Consider the following 12,965-nt stretch of genomic DNA (forward strand, 5'->3'; position numbering starts at 1 on the left):
AAAATCAATGCTAAATAAAAATATTACATCAAAAACCATTTAAAATTACAGAACAGCCCCTAACACATCCTAAGGCTTCTAGAATATGCAGGAACACTGCACGGGAACACAGGCGGAAGGCTTTTGGGGTAGCAAACAGCGGTGGCGCGTCTGCTCCACGCGCACCGCCACTGGCGGCGCGTGGGCTCACGCGCCGCCGCCAGAAACTCTAGAGACAAGGGGGATCGGGATCGACTTCTTCTTCTCAGTCTCCCAACGCCGGCGGCGACCTACAAAACACCCGAAAACAACACAGGCAGTTGATTTTAGTTTGTTTGTTTCATTTCTAGATCTGTTTCTCTTCCTTCGCTGGTTGCAGATCCGGTGGCTGTCGTCCGTGGCTGTTAGAGCTGCAGTAGAGAGGGGGGTAGTTGACCGGTCGGCGATGCTTGTTGAAGGAGACGAAGAGGTGGCTGGCTGCTGCCGTTCGGTTGCTGTGTAGGAGACCGAAGGAGAAGAAGATCTGTTGAAATGGGGGAAGCTCCGCTGGCTGAGGGGCTGGTATTGGGCTGGTGTTGTTGCGTTCGGGCCGGTTGAAGGCAATGGAGAGGGTGGTCCGTTCACGGTGGCTGAGAGGGAGGATCGGCGCTGCTGGTTTGAAGGGAGAAGACCGGGCTGTGGGAGAAGGAAGGAAAAGGAGAGCTGCGGTGGCTGGTTAGGCGAGAAGGAGCAGCGGTCGGCCTCTATCGGGTGGAGCTGGAGGCCGTGAGAAGGAAATGGGGAAATGTTGGATGTGCTCTAGACGTTAATTGCTGTCAAGAGAGAGAAGGAAAGTTGTGTCAGTTTTGGGAGAGCTGTGAGGGTGGAGAGGCAGAGATGAAGGGTGCAGTGGTGGTGGCTCAGGCGAAGAAGGAGATGGGAAAGTCTTTTGGGGGCTGCTAGAGACGATGGAGCAGGTTCAGGAAAGGGAGGAGGCTGCCCTGGTTTGGTTTTGCAAGAGAAGGGTTGCTGCTTGTGCCGGCTGCTAAGGGGAAGCAGAAAAATCCTAGGAGAGGGGGGCGGCTGTTTGGGTTAGCTAGGTTTAGGGTTAGGGTTTACCCTTTTTCTGTGTTGCCTCTCTCAAATTACAAAATGCCCCCCCTTTAAAAATTCAGTGTAGCATGGTATTTATAGGAAAAGTTTTGCTAGGTTTTCAAACTAGTCCCTTAACTTCTTTCTTTTTGTAAATTTTGATTTTTCTTATTTTTTTTATATTTTTTGAAAACGAGCAATATCAATGATTTTAAAAATGACGCGTGAAAAGTTGAACGCGCTCAAAAGACCCTTAAAAATTTAAATTCTTTTTTAGACAACATTGAAAATGCTAAAATGACGAAAATATATTAAATTTTTTTTTTTTGGATTTTCTTTGTTTTTCTCTATTTTTGAATTTTTCTGAAAATTTATCAAAACATGGGTCAACAATTGGGTAGCAACATGTTGGAGAGCCCGTACACCCGATTTTGATCGGGTCCACTAAAGGATCCTACCTCCATCCACAAATCCAAATCGAAATCCATATGGGTTGCAAGATCGTCCCTATATCTCTCCCTCAACCATCTATTATATGTCTCTTGAAAATTAAAAAGAAAAATCATCAAGAAAATGAATAATGCTTGGTCGTAAACATGATTGAATGACAAACTCATTATTTCATTAAAACTTTGGAAAATAAGTTTAACAACAAAGAACTTATGCTAACAACTTGGGCTATAAACACTGGCATGATAACACATAAAGGGACTAAACATTTAGTGATCATTGATTGGAATTTCTAGAATCTTTCAATCATTCATTCTCCTCGATAAGGGCATCTTTTCAACAGTCAATTGAAATCATATGTGGATCATTCTCGACCTAATATCACCATAGCTTTATCTTTAAGATAGTTGATTTCCGGGAGTCAGTGTGAAGCAATTAGCTATAGGAACGATAAGTGCCTTGGCAACCACCTTCAGTGTCCTTTCTTTTTTCAGTGAAACTGTTCTTCTCAATCGGGTTAGCAATCTTACCTAACCCAATGGCTTATTCAATCCTTTCAGCTATAACAACCAGGTCAATGAAATATTGTGCAGAGCTTCTAACCAAGTATTCAAAGTACGGAGCTTTAAAGCTGTTGGAAAATAAACTGATCATCTCTTTTTCCAACATAGGAGGGTTAACTTGTGTAACTACCTCACTCCATCTTCGGGCATATTCCCTTATGGACTCCTTGTTGTCATTCTCCATAACTTGCAAGCTTAAACGATTAGGGCCCATGTCTATATTGAACTTATATTGCCTCATGAAGGCATCAACTAAATCCTTCCATTTTTTAACCTTGGTATTGTCCAACCGCATATACCAAGTGAGGGCAACATCATTTAAGCTGTCTTGAAAGAAATGAATCAACAGTTTCTCATCATCAACCACCTCAGCTATTTTGTGGCAGTATTCTTTGAGATGAGTTATTGGGCATTGAGTTCCTATATATTTGATAAATTCTGGCACTTTAAACTTTTTGGGAATGACAACATTAGGCACCAAACACATCTCAACAGCCTTTATAGGATCATATAGGCGAATTCCCTCAAATGTCCTCATCCTTTGTTCTAGGGCCATGAATTTGTTCAGATCATCTTCTTTTACCGTTTTCCCCTTTTTAGATTCCTTCTGTATAGAATCAATGGTTAACGGCGTTCTCATTCCGCCGCGATGTCCGGGTGCGACAACTTATACTGACAAAATTGCTGACGAATTGACAAACAAAATAATTTTATCGGTAAATCCATTGATAATATTTAATATATGATCGAGCCCTCAACCCTCCTCTCCCCCTCCCTTTTTTCTCATTCTTCCTTAAAAAACCTCCAACACTACGACCGATAACTTGCGGTCAGCCCGTAGTGTTTCAACCATTGGAAGCTCCCAATCAGTATTGAGCACCTAGTCTAAGGAGATCATGGCATTGAAACAACAATATTAGCAACTCTCGGCAGATTATGAACAACTCCGCTAGCTTGTCATGGACATGAGATCACAAATGGGTGGTATGTGTTCGTATTTTTTTTTTGCCGTATGGTCTTGGAAGCGACCAACCTCCTCCTCCTCTAGCTATGCCATTGTTCTAGTTTTAATTTTTTTTTTTGAAACACTTTAAAATTTGTAATGAATATTTGGATGTATATTATTTAACTTTATTTTTATATTTTTAATGCTTTATACAATTTTATTTGCTTAATTGGTTTTTTTACTATTATTCTATACAATTTTATATTATTTATTCTATTCAATTTTATTTTTAAAAATATTTTTAAATTATGTTTTTACGGAATTATTCCGTCGATATTTTACATAGAGTTGCAAAATATTTACTGCATATGCCACAATCATCAACATCTCTATAGATGGAATGAGTTCGTTAGTATTTTACAAAGAGTTGCAAAATATTTACTGCATATTCCATAACCACTGATGTCGTTATTCCATCGGTAATTTTACCGATGGAACGACAGACGAAATGAATTCATCGTTATATTTCGAGTGGAAATATATATTTTTTTGAGCGTATTTTCTATCAGTAAAACCATTAGTTTTTTTTTACTGACAGAATTAGCGACAAAACATGGAATTACCAACAAACGTTATGCCAACAAATGTAGTCCATTGGTGATTTAGTCGGTAAAATTTTTATCGACGGACCGGAAATCTTACACTGATGGATAATATCCATCGGTAAAACTTTTAAATGTTGTAGTGATGGTATATACCAACAAATTATTTTTGTCGGTATATACCAACGAAGTTAACGATGGAAAAATTTATGTCGATAAATTTCAATACAAAATACCAACAGAAAAACCTATCAGTAATTGTATTTCTATTTGTTGAATTTCTAGTAGTGATTAGCCTAAATCCTTAGACAAAATAAAAAATAATTTGTATGTGAAAATTACCAAAGATCAAAGATTTGATAGAAATAACAAGTGAAATATTAAAGGAGTGGAATTATTGTAAATAAAAGGAAAATCTTCCCTCTCTTTTTATAAGTGGCAGCCAACAGTTTCAAAAGGGAAGAAAGCTTGACTTTTGTTCTTCCTCTTCATCCCCTCTTTCATTTCTCTCAAATTGGATAGAATGAAGAGAGTTTGAACTACATAATTTCTACCAAAGAAACTAAATCAAACTAATAAACCTTAGAGATAGAGAGATGTTGGGAGTTTAGGGGATAGAGAGAGAAATGTGACAAATTAATTGGAAGAGAAATAAGGAATTTTTGGATTTTACTACAAAAGACTCGTTAATTTGGGTTAATTCATTGTGATAAGATATTTTGTTTAAATCAAATGCACTTGTCTTCTTGATTATTGATGGGGGATTGAAAATATCTAATTTTGAATCGAAATTCCAAATTATATAATTCATAGTTATTTAGGGTTGTGAAGACATGAATAAAGAAGAAATTAAAAACCAAGTATGGAAATTATAACATGAAAGTGGCTAGCTGTCACAGGGTTAAAATCTTTCAGGAGATGGGCTAGCGAAGAGCATTGCTGGATAGTAGCGAAAATCGGCAGAGTGTGTGTGCAGCAGCACACAACAGCTAGCGCAGCAGTATGCTGACGAGAGTTGAGACTTGGGCGAGGATTGTCCAAGGCCTTGACGAAACAGTGCTGGGATGACACGATGGGACAGTGGGGAATTCTGCAGCACTAATGAGATCGGCAGTGTCGATGGAATTCAGCAGCGTCGGCAGAATCGGCAGCGGGGGCTGACGATAACTTGGACAGCGGACGGTCCAAGGCATGTGAGGCAGTTACGCTGGCAGTGGGTAGTTGGCTTGTGGGAGAACATGCCAATGCAGTTGCAGTAGTTCTGGGAGCAGTTATCGGTAGTTGCGACAGTTTCTTATATGGGGAAGAAAGTGGCCAAAACATGGGATAATGGGTGCTCCAGTTGTGCAGGAAGTTAGGAGTAGTTTATACTTGTAACTTCCATTATCTTGTAAATAGATAGGCTGTAAAATGTGTAGCATGCAGTAGAGTAGAAAACGGATTGTGCATAGCACACATACATTGTTCTTGTGTATTTCCTTTGTTGATGGAATAATAAAGGTTGGGTGATTTCCTGTAATTTACTTGTATTGTGATTGTGTTGTGTGATCATTAACTTGTGTTCCTTGTTGCCGAAATTGGGAAGAGTTGTGGAGAGAACCTCTGGGTGTGTGAAACACTTAGACTCTAGGCAAACACAGAGTCTAGTAACGGGACTAGACTGCCGCGCTGGGATTGAAAGTGTGACGAAATTTTATCCATGTGACACTAGCCATGGTAGTGATGATGTTCTTTGGGCTAACTAGCATATGCACAATATGAAAAACGCAATATTATAATATTATTTTGACTTTTAGCATGATAGTGAATGGGTTTGATTTGCATGCACAATTTGATGAAATCTCAATTGTGAAAGTTTTAGGTTTTTTTTTTATAATAATATTTTGATGACAAAAGCTGTAATATGTATATAAATATTTTATAGTTATTAATTAAAATATAATGGTAATTCTGTAAATAATCTAAATTTGTTTTTCTGTTTTTTTTTACACGATGTAAAATAGAAGCAATGAGGATTGAAAAGAAAATAGAGGGAAAGTGAAAATCACATAATTACACGATAATTATCTAATTTGTATTCTATTCACGTGCAACGTGTACAGTAATGTATAAATCTGCATAGCTTCATCAATTTTGTTAGATTTTTCCTCGCAACAACGGCTTTCTATGGCTAAATTCAAGCCAGCGGGACTGGAGTCTCTGGAAAACCATTTGTAGGAATTTCTGCGTTGGCTACTCTTCTAGTGAAGTGCCTACTCAGAGAGAACCAACGTTTCAGTACTACAGCTGAGATAATTCCCCGTATGTTTTTATGCCTCACCAAATTAGAGCGACAAACGTATATGACGAAGGCAATTGTTGTTGTGCCTCCAGTTATGAAGAAAAGTACTCGGAAGCCACTGGGACCAAGGCTGGAACTTTCACTCTGCATCTCCGGGCATTTTTGTGGCGTAATCCATGTCTTCTCTAGTTCTTGTAGCGTTCCATTTTCTGATATTTTCAGTAGAGCCTCATTCACGCTAGCAAGTAATGGAGATCCACGCGGAAACGCCTGGTAAACAAATTAACCATGTACAAATGTGACCACTACATAGGATCATGTTTAATTCATATATATATATATATATATTTGGACGTGTTAGTATATAAGCCTGAGATGAGGCATGTATCTTTTACCAGAACCTACTAATTTATTCAATTTCTATTTAATGATTCATTGAACCTATCTAAGTGATCTCTCTCCTGCTAATTTAGTTCAAAATCAAAGATTTCATTGTTAGTTTCCTTTGGTCAAACTAAACAGCTTGTAACTTGGGGTCCAACCTACCTCCAAAGTCAACAAAAAGCCTCCAATTTTGAACTAATCCTATATGCATATTTTTGTTTGGCCCGTAAGAATGTAAATTAGCAATAGTAACTTCAGGAAAATTATTAATGAATGGAAAAGGTTAATAAATATGAGCGAGAGATCTTACAAATCCAAACCCTCCAATTTTGTACGTTGGTCCAATTTGGATGAAGCTATTGCAGTATTTTGCAAGGAATATCTTGGCATAGGGAGTTCCAAGAAAGGCAGCGGAGATATTCTTGTCCTCGAAGCCTTTAGCATAATTTGCTGCTGACCGAAAATGCAGCAAGTTTTGGCTCTTGAATTTTAAAACTTCCGCCAAATATCTTTCCATATAGGAACCTGTACAATATCCAACCTTTGCATTGCTATTTAATAGTTCTTCAACGCTTGGTATAGTGGGTTCAAGCCTCTGTACAGTTAGCATGCTTGTGAGGTTGGCTGTGTACGTCTGGATGATGATTAGAGCCACAAACAGCCACACCACCCCTGACATCCTTGATAGATTGCTATGAAGCTTTGGCCCTAAATCAAATTGTTGTCAGCAAGATATTGTTAATTAATTGCTTGTTAAAGGATTGGTTATATATTTTCAAAAGTTCAAATCAAAGAAGGAAACTGATTGGAACTAAAACCTTTAATTTACCATTCAAGGAGAAAAGAGTGTTGAAGGATAACCAAATCATGATCCCAATTTGAGTTGTGATGGAGCCTTGTAGTTCCTCACAATGCTTTCGCTCTATCCACCAAACAACAAAACCATTGTAGACTGTAATCACTGAGATTAAAATCCACATGGTTGGGGTGAATGGTTTAACGAAGGACCATGCTTTACTGCTCGAACGAGCCGGGACGACCAACACCAATCCTGTTTCCGTATATGGATTGGTGAATTCGGCATATTCGTATCTGCTTGAAACTATTTCCACATCACCAACTACTGCGTCAAATTTCTGGTGTTGTGGGCAAAAAATCCAAGTACAACAAGGTATGATTAGTCTAAAATGTTTTTTTTTTTTCAGAATATGCGTGCATGCATGATCAATTAATGAAAATTTAATTAATCATTTTACTCTATCATGCTGCCTCTTACCTTTAGATGAATTTGCTCTACAAGTTCGTCGTAAGTTCCACTGAAGTCATGGAACTCGTATGGCGGAAAGATTGGCATGCTTGCTGCAGTTGTTTTGAAGACCTCGATTGAAAAACCAGAGAAATTCGTTCCTTCCACTTTCACATATTCTTTGTAGCCTGAAAAGGAAGGCACTCCGATTCGCAATCGCTTAGCACTTGTCAGTGCAGTCCATCCTCTTGGAGTAGACCTAGGCCCCCCTGGCCAATACACTTGCCCCAAATCAATCATCGACAAGTCATACCTAGAATTTTCATGGATGTTCTCCGAGAATCCCAATCCATTGGACCAATACCCGATTTCATTGTAACCCGTTCCTATTACATTCACGATCTCAAATATTTCTGCTGCAGCAACATTCTGGTTTTTGAATTTAACTTTACCTGATAAACCAGGAAAGTCTGCGTCCAAAATGTTTTCCAACAGCTCTTTCCCTCCCCTTTTACTTCCGGTCTTATTTAATCCAAGAGCTATTGTCCTCATAGCATCATACGCTTGCACGGCGTAAATCCCAGGCTCTTTCTTTTCTTCTCGGGGATATTTTCTGCTAAAACGTGTACTAAATCTTTGATTAAAAGTCTCGAAATGCCGTCCCATTTTAGGGAAGTAACTCCGGACTCCTAGAATTCCTTGCATTGAGGATATTACAGAGGCATTGAAGGAATGGACAAGGCTTGTAATGGGATCTGTTGTGATCCATACATAGTCCTTTTGCATCATTTCCATTTTCTTTGCCATTTCAAATAACCGCACAGCCAATTTGAAGGACAAATGAACAACAAAGACTCTACAGTACTGCTTGCTTTTGATATTCTCAAGCTCTTTGGACATTGAATCAGAAGAAGCAGAAGGAGAGAAGGCTACAAATTGGCTTACTTGTGAATTAACTTCTCTAAGGGCATCATGTAGATGTGGTATGACTCCCCTTGCTGAAGAATCTGTATCTTCATATATCACAATGACCTGATGCCAGTTCCACGATTGCACAATAGCAGCTACAGCTTTCATTTGAGCACGCTTATCAGGTGAAGCTTGAAGTAGAGAAGGCCATCGTCCAGTCGCCCATTCTGGAGCTGTGTCAGCAAAAGAAAGAATTGGAACCTGTGTTTCTCTGGCAATCTCAGCAACTAATGACACCTCTTCCCATGTCTGTGGTCCTATAATGGCTTGTACTTGTCGTGTGTCGATAAGATCCTTAGCTGTATGAGCAACGCACAGATGTGAGCTTGGATTTATCTTAATTTAAGGCAAACGATACTTATTTCAAAAGCAAAACATATAGTTACCTTCAAGAGCTGCATGGATGGTATCCTTTTGAGAGTCGTTTATAAGCAAAAATGTTAGATTTCCGAAGCCATAGAAATCCTCCTTTGCAACTTCCATCGCAACTATTTCTTCTTTGCCAATACGGGAACTTGTATCCACAATAGCTCCTATTCCAGTACTTCCTTTGAAAATAGCCTGTGTCTTGGTGCTTTGATCGGCTCCTGTACCGGATGTCAAGAGCAAAATTAGAGCGAACAGCGAGAAGGCGTGAGGCAAACTACCCATTGTATTCTCAATGAAACAACAAAGTACTAGAGCTGATTCTCTTTATCCATACTTGTTGGCCTAGATCTCAATTTATATTTGACTTCGTCAACTTTCAACCTTTAGATTTTTCTCCTTTATTCAGGGTTTATAATATGGACTATATTTCTCATCCATTTCCTGTATCATTTCATTAAATATTGTGTGCAAGTATATCCTACTATTTTTTGTCGCCGATTTTTTACACCGTAAAAAACAGCATTTTAAAAATAGAACTGTTTATATATATATATATATATATATATATATATATATATATATATATATATATATAAAACAAGGTGATCAATGGGACACGCAAAATTTAAATTCGAAAGCCTTGGTGCAAATCCCGACAGCTACAAATTTCAATAGATTGTTATTTGGCTATCTGCGTGTCAACAAAGATTAAATTTCAAGGGTTATTTTCCGTTGATTTACAAGCTAATTGAGAATACCCTTATCCTCAAATATAAAAAAAATATGACAATAAAAAATAAAATTATGAGTAACTAATTAGTATTCAAATTGAAAATATATTAAAATATATTTTTTATTTTTTTAAATTTATTTTTGATATCAGAACATTAAATGACAAATACTTCTTTAAGTTGTTTCAAATTTTTTATTATGTTTAGATTCAAGTTAATATATACCTACCCACCCATTCAATAGTTTAGGGTTGACTCCTAATTTCAAGTATTTTCATGTTTTAAATAAAGAAAATTCAATAATAGTTATGCAATGACCATTTATACTAGTTTTCACACATGTATTACTCATTCATTTACTTAATATTTTTACTATTTTTTTTTCATGAATTGATTAAGTGCTTAATAATTAGAAAATAAAATTACTATATTTTGTAAATGGTTGACCGTCTTTAAATGTTTTTTAATAATTTTCTTATAAGTATAATTAAAATAATATTCTTGGAGGATGTGAGATTTATAAAGGGAACTATTATTAATATTACCATTATAATTTTTATAAATTCTAAGTTTTCTATCATTATATGTAAGAAAAATATTTGATGGATCATTATATTTTATATTAAAAGCTTTTTCACAAAAGCCTGTAAACAAAATGGACCAAAAGAAAGGAGAAGATCAGCAAAAGCCAAGGCCCATGATAAAAAGGTTTGGCAAAGATAACATCCTCCTCTTTTTCGAGCTAGACTATATGCCCAAACAGTTGTGGGTCTTGCATCTTACCAGACTCAATTTTTTTCAGATCAGCTATGCGCCAAACCCAAGTTGATATTAGTTTGGCACCTTCCCAAACTCAACTCATTTGAACTTGGCTACATGCTAGGCTCAAGCACCTATGTGTCTAGTATCTTACTAGACCCAACCTTATAGGGCTCAACTACATGCTAGACCCAAGCTTTTGTGGGTCCAGTACTTTACGAGATCCAACTCCTTTGAGCTTGGTTACCTCCTAGAACCAACCACCTATGAGTTCGTTATCTTACAATAACCAACTACCTTCTAGGCCTAGGTTTTTTCTTTAAATACAAGCACCTAAAAAGGAAATCTAGGGTTATCATCTCCGTACTCCCTAGTCAACCAAAATGTCCTTTAAAGACAACCCTTACATCAAATTAATATTAGTGTTGATTTCGACATTAATATTGTATATAGATTAACATAGAACCATTTTCTATAAGCACGTGACACTTTTAACATTAATGTCATGTAAGGAGACATTCATAATCAATATTAATGTTTATTGTAAGGATCTTCCTCCCAATTGGATGAAGAAGAAAAAGACTTACAACCTCTCAAAGAGGAAAGGAAAAATATTATAAATACACTCTGAACAACTCAAGAAAAGAGTTTATGATCTTTTACTCTCCTACAACTAATTATCAACATTTATCACATACTAAGAACAATTATTGTTCTTAGAATTGAATTTACATTTATACAACTCTTCATAAATGTAACAAATTAATCATCAAAGGGTCCAAAAAAATCCATAATGGATTGTTTTGCTAGAAATCACTACAACATTTAACAGTTTTACCAACTGAATTTTCCTAACAATTTATCGGCGACTTCCCTAACGGAACACGTCTGTCAGTATATAGATCGTCAGTAATTCTGCTTTCTGTTGCTAGTTTTGTCGGTAAAAAAAAATAAACACCGACGATTGTACAGATTGACAAAGCAAGCAAAAAAATAAACTCTCGCTAGAAATATACCGATGGAATAATTCCATCTATATTTCCAGCGATACATCATCGACGAAATTATATTGTTGATGATGGTGGCATAAGCAATGAATATTTTGCAACTCTCTGTGAAATACTGATGAACAATGATCGTCGGAGTGGATGTCAGTAATAGTGACATATGCAGTAAATATTTTTCAACTCTCTATGAAATACCGACGGCCTATGTCCGTTTGACAATCTGTCGTGTTTAATCTCTATATATACCTTTAATGTCTCCAAAAAAAATAAACTAGCAAGTTCTCAGCCATATGTTTACACATATGGAGAGCCCATACACCCGATTTTGATTGGGTCCACTAGAGGATCCTACCTCCATCCACAAATTCGGATCAAAATCCGGATGGGTTGCAAGATCGTCCCTATATCTCTCCCTCAACCATCTATTATATGTCTCCTGAAAATTAAAAAGAAAAATCATCATATTCGATTAAAGAAAAACAATAACTTACAAAATAAAATTGTTGAACGAACATACCACGAAGTGTTAAGCACGGTTGTCAATGAACTACACCCCCTTTTAGCGGTCTTGACTCTGCACATGCATCTCTACTAACAGCTCCATTTGGCTTGACTCATGTCCAATGACGTAGTCTATAAGAAACAAATGTTGCAAGTTAAATATATTTATAAATAAAAACAAATTAATTAATGATATATTTCATTTAAATTAATCTTATCATCCGCTTCGCTTGTGCACTGATTGAAATGATGTGTTGGTGTGCGTGGTCACCGAATCATGAATTTATCGATTCTGATTTTGGTTGTCGGCACCGGACTGTGAGCGTCGTGTGAACCCGCTCAGACGTCACGTGCTCAATATAATTTGGACATATATCCCTTGGGATGTATGGCGATTTGAAATCCCTCCAAATCACCACGTCATTCTAGCCTTAGAAACCGTTATCTCTCGTGTATTTTTTTTGTTTCATACCAAAAATTACGCAACCTACTTCCATGGTGAAAAATTAGATTTTAAAACATAAAATTATAAAACAAAATATTGTGTTGTTTTTTTATGCTATCTAGTTGTCGTGTGATTCTCTCACACCCTCCTCACAACATTGTTATGCATGTTATCCTATTTGAATTTGTGTTGTGTATAAATAATTTATTTAAAATAAAAATAGTATGAGATATAAAATTATAAAAAATAATTTATTGAAAACTGCCTCATATTCCAAAACCATGCATCGATATAAGGTCTCCAATCAAGATGTTTGGAAACCTGATTCCATTAAAATAAAGGAATTTTCATCGACAATTTAAATGTTGATGTTATTATTCGGGTGGCCTCAATATTTGTGAACCTGAAAATAAATAAAATATTAATTAGTTGTTCATAAATTATGTTATAAGTAAAAAAAAAAACTAACATCGAAACCAAACTTACATTGAAATGTTGTCCTTTCCAATGTGCTTGGTACTTGTGGGTGAATTGACCCTGCTGTGATGGCACATCGCCTTTGTGCTATGAAATCACGCTTGAAGAGGCAACATCGTAAGTCGGCTCATGTGCCTTTGCTTTATCAACACCTAAGTATAAGTTCATACTCACTGCTAGAAGAA

The 12,965-nt window shown here is 36.8% G+C and overlaps 1 protein-coding gene across 1 annotated transcript; it reads right to left on the reverse strand.

Moving 5' to 3' along the window:
• Positions 1-5,623: 5,623 nt before the first annotated feature.
• LOC118063531 (glutamate receptor 2.7-like) lies at positions 5,624-9,229 on the reverse strand. The gene is made up of 5 exons (XM_035077584.2): positions 8,878-9,229; positions 7,553-8,790; positions 7,106-7,412; positions 6,587-6,984; positions 5,624-6,162 (listed from the first exon to the last, which is right to left on the reverse strand). Exons 1-5 carry the CDS (start codon positions 9,140-9,142, stop codon positions 5,788-5,790), a joined length of 2,583 nt encoding a protein of 860 aa, XP_034933475.1. The 5' UTR covers positions 9,143-9,229; the 3' UTR covers positions 5,624-5,787.
• Positions 9,230-12,965: the final 3,736 nt, after the last annotated feature.

This window comes from Populus alba, chromosome 1, assembly GCF_005239225.2.
Source record: "Populus alba chromosome 1, ASM523922v2, whole genome shotgun sequence".
Taxonomy (NCBI): Eukaryota; Viridiplantae; Streptophyta; class Magnoliopsida; order Malpighiales; family Salicaceae; genus Populus; species Populus alba.